General features: G+C 50.7%; 1 protein-coding gene across 1 annotated transcript; it reads right to left on the bottom strand.

The window, feature by feature from the left end:
* Positions 1-106: 106 nt before the first annotated feature.
* Positions 107-14647, bottom strand: LRRC74B (leucine rich repeat containing 74B). The gene is made up of 9 exons (XM_055323254.1): positions 14497-14647; positions 13484-13626; positions 12927-13059; positions 11680-11886; positions 6691-6800; positions 5610-5725; positions 4358-4436; positions 2658-2753; positions 107-241 (listed from the first exon to the last, which is right to left on the bottom strand). Exons 1-9 carry the CDS (start codon positions 14645-14647, stop codon positions 146-148), a joined length of 1131 nt encoding a protein of 376 aa, XP_055179229.1. The 3' UTR covers positions 107-145.
* Positions 14648-14928: the final 281 nt, after the last annotated feature.

Raw genomic sequence — 14928 nt, 5'->3', positions numbered from 1 at the left:
GGGGGATCACTGCAGACTCAAGTGGTAATGAGGCATCGTGAAGCCAAGGACCCCCAGCACTGAAGTTGAAGTGGCCAATGTGAGATGAGGAAGCCACATACCACAGTCACTTAGGGGCAGATGCTGATAGGGACTCTTTTTTGTACTACAGTCCGTGGGCAGCAGTCTTTACATGGAGTGCTGGAAGAACTTCCTTCACGGAGCTAGTGAAGTCATCAAACTCTCTGTCCACTTGGATATCCTGAGAAGAAATGCATTACAAAGCAGTACATCATCACTTTTTGAGAACTTTACTGCTTTTTACTTATACACATAGAGTTTTGAAGAAACTTCTTAGGGGATCCCTGGGTGACTTAGCGGTTTAGCACGTGTCTTTGACCCAGGGCGTGATCCTGGGGTCCCAGGATCGAGTCCCACATCGGGCTCCTGCATTGAGCCTGCTTCTCCCTCTGCCTGTGTCTCTGCCTCTCTCTCTCTCTCTCATGAATAAATAAATAAATAAAATGTTTTAAAAAAGAAGAAGAAACTCCTTAGGACAGCTTCTACACTATGGATGACAATGTCCTTACTCGCCAAACCATTAAAATAGAGAAGGGAAGGGGCTCCAGGGGAGCTCCTTGGGTCTGCACTATTTCTTGATCTGGGGGCTGGTTGCATAGGTGTGTGCTGTTTGTAGAAAATTCACAGCCCTAATCCATGTGCACTTTTCAGAATAAATGTTATTCCTCAATAACAAATGAAGACCAAGGGGATTGAGGGAAAGAATACTAGCACCAGTGGGGTCTGTCTCTACACAGACCTCTCCTGTGGGGTCTGCTAGCTCATCCCCTCTTCACGATGGGCCTGGCTGGGAGATTTCAGCCCCATTTCACCTAAAGACAAAGCTGAGCCCTGGAAAGGGTTTTACATGAACTGTCAGGATTTAGAAGTATTTCCCTTAAACCGCAAGAGAAAATCTAGGCTGGGGAGATTAATTAAAATGAGCAAAGGAACAGGGAAATAGAACATTGCATCTAAACTAGTATCATTCTCCAATTCAGAATATCCCATGTTGATGACTCAGGATTTGGTCCCAGGACTGTCGGACTCTTACCTCTGTGGTGTTTCCATTACATTAAATCTCCTGATAATAATCATACTTTATATTAAATAAGCACGTATATTTGCAGAACCATTTCATATATCATTCCTTTATTTGTTTTTTTGAAATATTTACTTATTTAAGTAATCTTTGCCCCCAACATCATGGAGCTTGAACTCACAACCCCGAGATCAAGAGTCATATGCTCTTCCAACTGAAACGGCCAAGCCTCTCTCTCTCTCTCTCTCTCTCTCTCTCTTTTAATGATAGAATCCAATGCTGACAGGAATTCTCAGAACAGAAGGAAAATGGTCAAGGCAAGCTAATCTCTGGGCAGGCAGAAGGAAGTAATAAGGCTTTCATCAGTTGTCCAAAGCCTGAGGGATTGGAACTGTAAAAACACGTCTTTGGAAGGTTTTGACTCAGATCTGGGTTGAAATAAACCAGAGTTAGGGACACCTGGGTGGCTCAGTTGGTTGAGCATCTGCCTTTAGCTCAGGTCATGATCCTGGGGTCCTGGGATCAAGCCCCACGTGGGGCTCCCTACTCAGCGGGGAGTCTGCTCCTCCCTTTCCCACTCTCTCTCCTTGTGGTCTCTCTCTCTCTGTGTCAAATAAGTAAATAAAATCTTTAAAAAAAAAAAAAAAAAAAACAAGGGATCCCTGGGTGGCGCAGCGGTTTGGCACCTGCCTTTGGCCCAGGGCACGATCCTGGAGACCCGGGATCGAATCCCACATTGGGCTTCTGGTGCATGGAGCCTGCTTCTCCCTCTGCCTGTGTCTCTGCCTCTCTCTCTCTCTCTCTCTGTGACTATCATAAATAAATAAAAATTAAAAAAAAACAAATAAAAATAAGCGTCAGATCCCGATGTTTTCACCACATGCAACCTTTATTCAAACTCTCTGGCTTAGAGCCCCTTTCTATTCTTAAAAATTCTTAAATTTTTCAGAAAGGCTTTGTTTGTATAGGTTAGAGCCATCAATACTTACCATCCTAGAAATTAAAACAGGAAAAAAAATAAAAAAGAAACAAACCAAGGTTAGAATAAGCAGTGATTTGTGACTAGACTTCCTTCTAATACTTCTATTTGGGGATTCTCTCCTTAATGTTTAACTGCTTTTAATTTTCTATATTAAAAAGACACTGTCGAATGAAAAGGAATCTTAGTCTCCCTGAAAGCCACATAAGTGAATCTTCCAGCACCATGTCCACCTCCAGGCAGAACACGCCAGGTGGCAGGGTGAGGTGCCTTACAAGTACTGAACCTGCATATCCAAACATCAGAGAACACTGAGCTTTGTGTCCTCTGAGCCACCTATTGTCTCTCAGCCAATGACAACCCCAGACACTGTTGGAGGTGAGGCCATGGCGATACCCCCCTCCTCCGGTCAGGCATGGGAGCAGAGCCAGAGTGGCACTGTGACCTGACATTAAGGCCTGGAGTGGAACTCAGGCCCAGCCACACTGAGCATCCGGGCAGGGCACTCTATTTCTCTAATCCCCACTTTCTTCCTCAAAATGATAATGTGTGGGGCTGTTGGGAGGATCATAGATGAGATTTATTAAAAGCCCTTACAGAGAAATCCAGAAGTTCTAGGGCAGACATTGAATTATCCCGGATGGACTTCAGAACTCCAAAGCAGCCTTCACCTCGTATGGGATTCCTGGAGATCTGAGAAACATGCATACAATTGAGCAAAACCGAGCCCAGGGAGGCTAGTGGAGCAACTCAAAAGGGAAAGAGGGCTTCTTCGTATCTGATGACAAGTGGCTCAGGACAGCCCCATTTTCCCAGCTCAGAAGTTGTCTCCACTGACAGAATGCCCTGAGTGAGGCTGTGGGGCCAGGGAAGAGGGGAGAGGGCGAAGCACTGGCTGAGCACCCACCCTGTGCCCAACTCTGTCCTGGGTGCCAAAGATACAGACACACAGGGCACATCTTGCCTTTAAAGGGCTCACCTGTCAGGGGGAAGAGAGGAAAAGGAAACGTCATGAAAACGCAGTGCAATGAGAGTGTGCATCAGCTCTCCTGGGGAGGTAAAGCTTAGGCAGACGATCAAACACCTGCCCTGAGCTTTACAGGTGAGGTGGACAGAGTGGGATATTTCGGCAAGGAGGGCTGGAGGAGCAAAACAGAGGGGAGAACTTGCACCATGTGCAGGAAATTCAGAGCAGCTTGCGGGGGGAGAGAATGAGCTTCACAGGCAGAAGGCAGAGGGTTTTTAGCAAAGCCCAGAGCCCAGGATGTAGTGAATGACGTGCTACTCAGCTTGGATTTATCCAGAGGGAGCTGCTGACAGATTTAAAGCAAGAGGGGACAGGAGCATGTTTCTAGTTTAGAAAGATCACCAGGTAGGTAGGAAGGAAGGGCCAGAGATGGGAAACTAGCACAGAATGTGAGGGGAAGTGAGGAGTAGACAGCCTGAGTACTCTGCAGGAAGGAAGGTGAAGGATGGAAGATGTGGGAAAGAGAGGGAGGGGTAGCATGGGGCCCTTGCTTCTGACTCGATGGGGAGCCCCTCCCCTCCAGGAAGCAGCCCCTAGAGAGAGGTGATGCCTTCAAGTTGTGCTTTGTGCCCATGAGACATCCAGGGGACCGTCCAGCAGGTGGCTGGAAATGGGGATCCAGAGCTTAAGAGAGGTCTGGGTTATAGGCAGGGGTCGGGGTGGAGCGGTAGGAGAGGAGTGAGCCTCAGGCTGGGGATGGGAATGCTACAGGGGGCTCCTCTGTCAGTTGAGGGAGCTGAGAGCCAGGCAGTGCTGGATGCCCCCTGGACCTGACAGTACTGTACTCTGAGCACTTGGTGATGGCACAGTGGCCCTCAGGGGCCTGCTATACCCTCAGTTGCACCCTCCCTTCTCTGTCCTCTGCTCTCAGCCCTACTTAGCCATTCCTACCCCACTGCAACCCTGAAGGAAGGGAACCCCTGGTGGGCACACGAGGCCTCCGGTAGGTCTGAGCATGGCCAACAGTACACCTGGGCTGACCCTGTGGCCTGAAAAAGAATAAGGACAGCTGAGAGGTGCAGTGATACCACTGGGAGGGAAGGATGGGTGAGGAAGAGTCTGAAGAAGTGCATGGATGATTGAAGAAGGTGGGTGATTGAATGGCAAGGGAAAGAAGTGGTCATAAGAGGAAGCCAGGAGGCCCCCTCCCTTCTCTGGGCTCTAGAACCTGTGTACCCCACTACTAGAGGAGGGACATGCATCTGTCCATCTGTGTGGACATGTATAAGCAGGTCTGTGCTGGGGCCTCCCCCCTCAGGCTAGCACTCACAACAAGAATCCTCAGTGTCTGGTTGACCCGGAGGCCCAGGCCCAGGCTCAAGGCTCCCACTGCAGAGATGCGGTTGTTGCTGCAACAGGAAGACACGTGCATTTTGCTACCTTCTGAGTAGCTGTGCACCACCAGACTGTCCCAGGGTCCCAGCTGGTGTTGCTGGTGCATCCACCTGGTTAGGCTTCACGATCCAGCATCCACTGATGCCTCAGGGACCTTGGGCAGGTCACTATGTAAAGGCTCCTTCATTGGAGGCTCCTAGTGTTCAGGGAGATTGCTCAGCAAACACACTTAGAGCATTCTTCCCACCTTGTGGAGGCCAGCTGCTGCTCCCAGACCCTCAGAGCTCAGCAGGTCCTCCCACATGTTCTGCCCCAGTCAGCACCCCTTTCCTATCACCATGACAGCATCTGTCCTGGAAACCACCCAGCTCTCTCCTCCTGCTTCTCAAGATGGACCTAAACTCTGGCCCCAGCACCTCTCTTGGCCTCTTTATCTTGGAGCCAGTCCCACTACCCTCTGACCTCTCACACTCCAGCTCTGGCCTCACATTCCAGCATGTCTTGTGGCCTCTTCTGGCCTTGACTCCTTCCATGGGAAGGACAGAATTGAGCAGACCCTGCTCACTGCAGCAGCCACCTGCCCCCCTGGGGCAAGTGCTCAGCCACACAAGTCCAGGACCTGTAGGGCTTCAGTCTCTCTTTCTCTGTGGTTTGCGGCTCCTGCTCTGGTTACTTGCTGAGGCTGGGAGGAGCAGCTCACACACGTCATGTGCTGAGCAGAACATGAGCACTCACCCCACACTAAGCTCTGCTGAAGATTTTTGTTTTGTTTTGTTTTGTTTTGTTTTGTTTTGTTTTGAAGTAGGCTCCATACCCAGTATGGAGCCCAATGTGGGGCTTGAAGTCACCCCATGAAATCAAGATCCCAGCCGAGAGCTGAGATCAACATTTGGACACTTAACCGACAGAGCGACCTAGGTGCCTCCCTGCTGAAGATGTTTTACATGCATGTTTTCAATCCCCAGCCCCCGCCTGTGCAGCAGCAATTATGAGATGCAAGGTACAATGATGAACTTCAGTGAGAAAGAGCTGAGTCCTCTTGGATTGTGGCCCAAGCCCCATCATAGGTAGACTGTAATAAGTTTGGGAGTTAAGGTGGTAAACAGCAGCAGGATCATGGAGTCCCTGATCCCTTGGTGGCTTTGGAGTTGGAGGCTGTGACATGGGGACCACCCTATGCACCTCACCTCATGTTGAGTTCCTCCAACACATTGTTGGTCTTAAGTGCCTCACCCACCGCGGATGCTCCAGGATCTCCAAAGCCATTGTATGAGATGTCCAGGACTCTGAGGAAGATGTTTGCCTGGAATGCAAAAGAGTGAAGCCAGGAGACCTCCCGTATCGGTGGTCTGGGGCCATAGCCTCAGAGGCCAGGAGGCCCAAGGTACAAAAAGCACAGACTGAGAACAGAGGGTCAGAGGTTCCAGGTAAGAATCTTGTGGCTTGAATGATGGTGACCAGGAGAATTGAATGACTGGAAGCACAGCACCAAACGTGGGTGTGGGTGTGGATGTCCCTCAGAGACTGCCTAGCAGCAGACCCCAGAGAGGCAGCGATCCGGCTCCATGCCCACTTGGAGGACCCAAAGGCAGGTACTCTGAGGTACAGAGCAGGATCTCAGATGGGCTCCAGTGAGGGGTTGTTGGAGACTGTGGTGGGGAGAAGGGCAAGAGCTTGTGGCTGCAATGGGAAGACAAAGCCTGACCTACCACTTGTGGAGCAGGATCCTCAGGTCACCCTGGGGGGTGGGGGAAGCAAGGCACCTGCTGAGGGCCACCTGAAGAGGGCCCCACAAATGTAGCCAGTACCAGGGGCATCCTGGCAGGTAGGAGCCACTCATTCCCAAGGCTTACGAACCACAACATCTAAGGAAGCAGGTGGGATGTTTGAGAGCGTGTGCTGGGACCCAAGGGTGCAGGGTGTGTCCTCAGGGAGGCATCTGCATATGCCCACAGTGAGCATGTTTCACCAGACTGCACAATATCCCTCCCCCCAGCCCCATGTCTGTAATATCTATAATATCTGGAGAAGGTGTGCAACGCTCAACCCAAGACCCTTCAGTTAGTGTCGTGAGAGTGAGCCTGGTGTTTTGGAGTCATATAATGGGGCTGGGAAAATTAAAGTCACCAAACAAAATGTTTTTAAAGCTCTTCTTAAAAGATCCAAGGCTCGTTTCTGAAGACCTGTGAAGACAGGGAGCTGGCACCTGGGAAACCAGTCCCCATAGGACAGGCCGGAAGGGTAGATAGGCAGCAGGGGTCTTCATACCTCCAGTCCCCTGGCAAAGGCCACAGCTCCTGGTCCTCGAAGGTGATTCCAGCTTATATTAAGCTCAGTGAGTCCTGTATTTTCTGCCAGGGCCGGCCCGAGCATCTTCCCTTCAGAAACACCAAGACAGACCTTATTCTCTGTTCATTCCTTCAAAAAAGAATCCTGATGACTGTTGCATGCCAGGGTCTCTTTGGGACACAAGGGTCACTAAGTTGAAGCCAATATGGGCCTGCCCTGTCCTCAAGGAATTCACATTTAATGGGGGAGATACAGTTGTTCCTTGAACAACATGGGGATTAGGGGCACCAAACCCCTGTGCAGTCGAAAACCTGCATATAACTTTGACTCCCCCATACTTCAACTGTTGACCAGAAAGAAGACCTTGCCAAGAACATATAGTGTTGATTAACATGTTTTGTATGTTATACACATTATACACTGTATTTTTATAAAAAAGTAAGCTAAAGAAAATTTTATTTTTTGAAGATTTTTATTTATTTGACAGAGAGAGAGAGCCAGAGAGCACAAGCAGGGGGAACAGCAGAGGGAGAGGGAAAAGCAGACTCCCCACTTAGCAGGGAACCTGATGTGGGGCTTGATCCCAGGACTCCGGAGTCATGACCTGAGCCAAAGGCAGATGCTTAACCGATGGAGTCACCCAGGTGCCCCTAAAATTTTTTTATTAAGAAAATCATTAGGTTCCTGGGTGGCTCAGTTGGTTGAGTATTTGACTGTTGATTTCGGCTCAGGTCATGATCTGGGGATCATGAGATTAAGCCCCATGTTGGGTTCCATACTAGGTGTGGAGCCTGCTTGAGATTCTCTCTCTCCCTCTCCCTCTGCCCCTCCGCACTCTGCACGCTCCCAATCATTCTCTCAAATAAATAAATAAATAAATAAATAAATAAATAAATAAATAAATCTTTTAAAAAGAAAGTCATAAGAAAATACACATATAACACTGTACTGTATTGGGGACACCTGGGTGGCTCAGTGGTTGAGCATCTGCCTTTGGCTCAGGTCATGATCCTGGAGTTCTGGGATGAGTCCCACATTAGGTTCCCCACAGGGAACCTGATTCTCCCTCTGCCTATGTCTCTGCCTCTCTCTCTGTATCTCTCATGAATAAATAAATAATATCTTAAAAAAATACTGTACTGCATTTATTTTAAAAGGTGTATAGGTGGATCCATGCAGTTCAAATCCATGTTGTCCAATTGTAAATACAAATTAATAGGATGTGAACTATTATAGACTACATAAATGTGGAAATAAATAGGGTTAAGGACTAATCCTGCCTTAGGCGGGTGTCAGGAAAGTGAGGACAGAGGAGATAAATTTGAAGACTGAGGGATTCACCATATGTGTGTGCATGCACAGCAGAGAACACACACAGCAAAGTTTGAATTAATGGAGGCATGAGGGAGCATGGAACACTAGTGGAAATGCCCACAGGCCTGGAGGGTGGGTGGGAGCCAGTGAAATGAGGTAGGAGTAATGGGCACTGGAAAGATGCCAAGTGGCCTTCAATGCTGGGCCAAGGCTTTTGGGCACCAGCCAGTTAGTGGTGAGTAGGCAGGGAGGCTTTAAGAAATGACAAAGGTCAGGGATCTCTGGGTGGCGCAGCGGTTTGGCGCCTGCCTTTGGCCCAGGGCGCGATCCTGGAGACCCGGGATCGAATCCTACGTCGGGCTCCCGGTGCATGGAGCCTGCTTCTCCCTCTGCCTGTGTCTCTGCCTCTCTCTCTCTCTCTGTATGACTATGGTAAATAAAAAAAAAAAAAGAAATGACAAAGGTGGGAAGCCTGGGTTGCTCAGTGGTTGAGCCTCTGCCTTTGGCTCAGGTGGTGATCCCAGAGTTCTGGGATTGAGTCCCACATCAGGCTCCCTGCAGGTAGCCTGCTTCTCCCTCTACCAATGTCTCTCCCTTCTCTCTGTGTCTCTCATGAATAAATAAATAAAATACTAAAAAAAAATGACAAAGCTGAATTCCTCAGAGGTGGGTATAGGGAATGGACTGAGGTGGGTGGGAGCAGAGAGGAGAACCCAGGGCACCAGTTGGAAGGCTTGTGTCATAGCCTATAGGCAAGAGGTGATGAAGCTGGTGCAGCTGTGTAGAGAGGAGGCACTTGTGGCAGAGATAGGAAAGAGGGAGCAGTGCAGGGTAAGAAATCTTGAGAGATTTTTAGCATGTAAAGATGGACAGAAGAAGCCTCACCTACCCATCATGCTCTCCACTCTTTCAGGATTCAGCCAATCTGACCTGCTCCTAGTGCTCAAAAGCACCAGCACCGACATGACTCTGGGCTACCCCCTGTGTAGAACTGTTGGCCCCCCTCATTCACCTGGCTAATAGCTCCTCATCCTTCTAACCTGGGTTCACGGCATCAGGAAACCTTGCCTGCCCAGCGAGGCTGTGCTGTTTGGGCCCCATGTCCACCATGCTTCTATCCTCCCATGCTCTGGTTGAATGACCTCCCTTTGTCCAGCCAGTCTCTCCCACCAGCCTAGGAGTCCCTCAAGGATCTGAATTTGACCCCTCTCCATGGATCTGAATATGACCCCTCTCCACCTTAGCTCCTCATGTGGGTTAGAAAGGCTAGTTTGAAGAAATGCACAGAGGAAAAACAGATGATCTAACCGAGCATCTGACTAGGTTGCTCTGGGGTGCCTGGCTGGCTTGGTCAGTAGAGCATGGGACTCTTGATCTTGGGGCTGTGAGTTCAAGCCCCATCTTGGGTGCAGAGATTATTTTAAAATAAGTTCTGAAAAGAAAAAAGAAAAAAGAAAAAAGAAAAGAAAAGGAAAAGAAAAAGAAAAAGAAAAAGAAAAAAAGAATAGCCTGCTAGGCTAGAACCACTGCAGCAAGATACTTTAGCACCCTGGAGAGCTCCCTGCAAGGCAGCGGGACTCCCTGTGCAGCCTCCCTGGGAACAGGGCTCTGGATTCCAAACCCTACACTGGGTCTGACACCCGCTGATTCTCGGTTACAGGTGTACTTTCGCCCCTCCTGACACTTCTAGGGCTGGGAGGAGAGGGCAGTGGTCCTCACTTTCTAGGGAAGCCCTTTCTTTGCTGAACTAGAGGGTGAGAAGGTTCCTCTACGCACAAGAATCAGCCTCTTGAAACTCCAATGCTTGGCCTTCATGACCTCTGCAGCCGACTATGAGGTAGGTGCTACCTTCATTCACCATGGGTCAGATGGGGAGACTGAGACCCAAGCCCTTCACCCTTCAAGGGAGTTGGGCCCACCTACAGATCCCCACTTGGGAAAACAAAATGGTCCTGCTGAGTTTGTCCTTTTCTGAGCTGAGGTCCTCCTTAAAGCATATTTGCACCACCTTCAGAGGAGGCCTTAGCTTCCCTCCCCTCCATCCTGGCTGCCTCTCTGATGCTTGACTTTTCACTGTGAAGGCCCAGGGGGACATCTATACTTAGTGTGTTGCAAATCTGAAAAGAACTTGTCTCTCTTTTTATTTTTTAAAAAGAATCATTTATTTATTTATTTATTTATTTACTTACTTACTTACTTACTTATTTATTTATGATAGACACAGAGAGAGAGAGACAGAGGCAGAGACACAGGAGGAGGGAGAAGCAGGCTCCATGCTGGGAGCCCGATGCGGGACTCAATTCCGGGACCCCAGGATCGCGCCCTGGGCCAAAGGGAGGTTCTAAACCACTGAGCCACCCAGGGATCCCCTTGTCTCTCTTTTTACAAAAGATTTTGATTGTGTGTGTGTGTGTGTGTGTGTAAGAAAGAGAGAGCAAGAGTGACAGTGAGAGCGAGAGTGAGAGCAAGAGAGAGAGAGAGAGAGAGAATGAGCAGAGGGAGGGGCAGAGAGAGAAGGAAAAGCAGACTCCCCACTGAGCAGGAAGCCCAATGTGGGGCTCCATCTCAGGATGCTGGGATTATGACCTGAGCTGAAGTCAGAGGCTTAACCATGTGCCTCTGAACTTCTCTTTTAATTTCACAGACTTCTCATAATAAGGTAAACATGCTCTCTGGCAGTTAAATTCTAAGACTGATCTTGAAAGGCCAAGGTTGGTACCACTCCCACTCTAAGCTGCTTGAGACAGAATAATAATTCTCAAACTTTCTTGATCAGATAAATCTCCTAGGTTAAATGTAGATTTGCCATTGAAATGTAGATGCATGGGCCTTGCCCCACCAAGACTCTGGTTCAGCAGGTCCAGGGCCCAGAAATCTGAATTCCTAATTCAAGATCCCAGGTGATTCCTATAATTGATCAGAGTGATTAAGAACAGACAGGTAGAAGTACATGTTCCTGGCAAAGCAGATAGCTTGTGCAAAGGCCCTGGTGCATGCAATAAAGTGGTGAGATCAAGGAATCCCACCAATGTCTTCCACAGCAGTTGCAATAAAATCTTCATACCTTTTGCCAAGATTTGTAGGCCTGCACCATCCACTGTCTCTTCATCTTATAGCCTAGTCCCTCTCTCCTGGCTGACTAGTCCAGTCACACTGGTGTCTATCAGTCTGGGAAATAAACCTGCAGGTTCACTGTTCCTCTGCTTGAAATGTTCTCTCCCTGGTCTTGCCATGGCTGACTCCTTCCCACCCTGTTCATTTCAACTTAAATGTCATCTCAGAGCGCTCCCCAGCCACCACTCTAAGACGAGGGATCCCCATTCTTCTCTAGACTTGTGCCGTTTATTTTGTTGCATCAACAATTACGGAGAATTATCTTAATAGGTATTCCTCGAGGCCAGGGACTTTGTTTTGTTCACAACCAGGTCACTAGTGGCTAAATTAGCATCCGGCACATGCAGCAGCAGGCAATGGCAATCTGTGGAATGGATTAAGAGTTCTGTGTAGAAGGAGTGGGAGGGGGGCAGGCCAAAGTGGGACATGGGTAACAGGAGCCAGAGTATGAATGTTCAGAGTGGTCTTGCCAACCTCCACCCACCTCTGCCACAGGAGGAGGGGCTTGAGTGCCCCATGGTGGCCCTGGCCAGATGTTACCTGCTTGGTCATTCAGCTGGTTATAGCTTAGGTCCAGCGATTTCAGGCCTGTGTGGGCCAGCAGGAGTTCAGCAAGGTACTGGGCTGCATGCTCCTCCAGGCCATTCCCTGCCAGCTGTACCTTCTGCATGGTTGGATTCACCATGAGGGCAGCACAGACTGCTTGAGCTCCCACCACTCCCATCTGGTTGTCCGACAGGTCCACATCTAGGGGTTGGCAGCACTGCTCAGTCAGTGGGATCCAGAGGCAGGTACCACCCTCTTCCACCTTCTTCTATCCCCCAAGACTCCAGGCCTGAGGCAGTGGACAAGGCTATGCAGCCAGACTATCCTGCAGTTGCATGGTGACTCTGCCTCTCATCAGCTGCATCCACCCCTCCAGCCCTAGGCAGCTTCTCTGATGCCCGCACCCTCTCCATGCATCCACAGCTTCTTTATCAAAGGGTTCAAACTGCCTACTTCATGGTGCCGTACAGGATGCCTGCAATGGTGATGCAGCCACCCCAAGGATGATTCGTGCTTAGCAGCAGTATAACACACCCACAGAGTCTTCACTAATTCATTTCTGGGAACTGCCAAAGGCAGCCCAGGTGGCCATGCATGGAGCATATAAGTGAGCCAGGAGCTTTGCTAAGCACTTCACATATGCGGTTTCATTTCATACTCAGCACAAACTCAAGGACTAAGTGCTATTGTTGGGGCCATTTCACAGATTGAAAACTAAGGCTCAGCGAGGTGGAGCAGCTTGCGGGAGGGGGGGGCACCCTCTCTGTGACAGAGATGGCGTTGGTATCCAGCCCCACTTCATTCCCACACAACCCTCCACCCTCTCACATGGCCCATCCCCTGCCTCTCTGTTGGAGACTTCTTTCTTTCTTTCTTTCTTTCTTTCTTTCTTTCTTTCTTTCTTTCTTTCTTTCTTTCTTTCTTTCTTTCTTTTTTTTTTTTTTTTTGACTTCTTTCATTCTGCATTTAGGGAATGGGAGGCAACCACATGCAGAGGGGAGCTGGCCAGCAGAGGAGAGGAGGTGGGGGGGGGCGGGTCAGGAGAGGAATAGCAGGCAGCATTCCATTCGGGGCACCACAGAGAGTCTAACTCCACCCCCAACCACCCCACCCTGTGATGAGGCCCCTGCCATGGCAACACCAATACACCCCAGGTGAGAAGGCCCAGCCATGAGGGGGCCCACACCCCTCAGGGAAGGGAGGACTCAAATCTGCCCACCTGCCCCAGGCTCAGCACCTACCACAGATACTGCAGCTTTTGCTCAGGGCACCTGCCAGGGCCTCCACACCAGCCCCACAGAGCCCATTGTCTCGAAGGTCCAGTCGCTTGACATAGGGATTAGAGGTCAATGCTGAAGCCAAAGCCTGGGCACCCTAGGACAAAAAGGGGCCTGAAGGACCTGGTCCTTCCCAGGGGCGAAGGCCTCAGACACAGCTAGCCACTATCCTGGCTCATTTCCAGGGCACAGCCCTCTAACTGGAAAGCCTTTCCCTTCCCACATGCCCAGGGGACACTTTCTTACCCTTCTAGGCTCTGCTCAGACCTCACCTTCTGGAACTTTCCCTGACCATACCCCACTGCCAGCAGATTAGCATCTCCCAGCAAGCCCCTCAACCCTTACACTGAATTGTCATAGCCTTGATGCCTGCTGACACCCAAATGAGAGGATGGGATATGCCTAGCGTGCAGCAAGGCAGGGGAGTGTGTGGTATGGGCTCAGGAAGGGGCCACTCCCATGGCTGCTGCTTCCCAGGTCCTGTCACTCCAAGCCTGACCGCAGGGTCTCTCCAGGGTTACCTGAGGCCCCAGGCCACGGTGCCGCAGGTTCAGCTCTGGGGTGCTCCCTAGGTGCAGAAAGCGGGAGGCAGGCACAACACTATGGGCTTGGCAGGACCTCAGGTAGAGGGTGTCCTTGAGCAGTTCTCCAGGCCCCTGGATGCCTGATAGGAGACAGGGAGAGGATGAATATGGATCCCTTTCCAGACCCAGTCGCCTACTCCCCTGCCCTGTGTCACCATGCAGCCTGCATTTCCCTCTAAAGTCATTTCTCCCTGTGCTAGTAGGGACATTGAAGGTCAGAGAAAACAAATTCTTTCCCTAAAGTCACACAGCTAGTAGCAGTCAATCCTGGCAGAGTCAGGGTTAGGACTTTTCCTGTCTGACGCCAAAGTGCCTGCTGTGTCTTTTCTGCTGGATTACAGAACACCTATGTTTTGAGAATATTTCATGGGGGAAGAAACTGAAACAATTCTAAGTTCTAAATATTTATTGGCGGGGGATCCCTGGGTGGCTCAGTGGTTTAGTGCCTGCCTTCGGCCCAGGGCATGATCCCAGAGTTCCAGGATCGAGTCCCACAAGGGGCTCCCTGCGTGGAGCCTGCTTCTCCCTCTGCCTGTGTCTCTGCCTCTCTCTCTCTCTCTGTGTGTCTCTCATGAATAAATAAATAAAATCTTTAAAAATAAATAAATAAATAAATATTTATGGGCTTAGTTTTCCCTGTGGGTTGGGAAATCCTAGCCCTGATGTCGTTGCAGGGTGAGACACCTCTTCTCACACTGTTCTGCGGGGTTTAACGTCACTCACTTTGAGGCATTTTCTATAGTGGAACTCCTGTTGCCCCCAGGAGCATTGCGGGAAGGGCAAGGGGCCGGAGGGGCCCGCTGCTGTCCTGAAGGTGTCCCACGGAGGGGTGCGCTCCCTGCCAGACAGGGGCCCCTTGCCCACTAGGCCCCAGCCTGGCCCCTCAACCCCTGCGGGAGAAGTTCCCCAGGGGAGGAGGCAGGCCCGCCCCCATCCCTTCCCGGGAGCACCTTCCATCTCCCAGTCGGAGTCTGAATCAACGTCCGAACACTCCTCGGCCTCCGGGGCCTCTGCTAGACGCCCAGCGGCCGCCGCCTCCTCCTCCAACTGCTCTCCCCTCTCCCCAGACCTCTGGCAGGGACCCCTCACGCTTGCGCTCATTTCTCAGTGGTCGGCACTGAGGCCAGCACTGTGGGGCGCGGCGCCTGGAGCACCGCCCGGGGATGTGGGCGGAACCTTCGACGGATTCAACCAATCGAATGTGGCGCGCCGCGAACAGACGCCCGCTGCAGCCAATAGAGGCGCGCCTCCCCGGCGGCAGTCGCCCAGGCAACCCGGTGTTTTCAGTTGCTACGGAAACGGCCGCAGGCGTGGGCCGACCTTTAGCCTGCTACCAGGCTGCGCGGAGGTGAGCGTGCGCGCGCCGGGTTCGAGCAGAGCAT

Source organism: Nyctereutes procyonoides, unplaced genomic scaffold (genome assembly GCF_905146905.1).
Source record: "Nyctereutes procyonoides isolate TBG_1078 unplaced genomic scaffold, NYPRO_anot_genome, whole genome shotgun sequence".
Taxonomy (NCBI): domain Eukaryota; kingdom Metazoa; phylum Chordata; class Mammalia; order Carnivora; family Canidae; genus Nyctereutes; species Nyctereutes procyonoides.
Note: the sequence above shows the minus strand (reverse complement) of the source record. Positions and strands in the feature narration are given on the sequence as shown.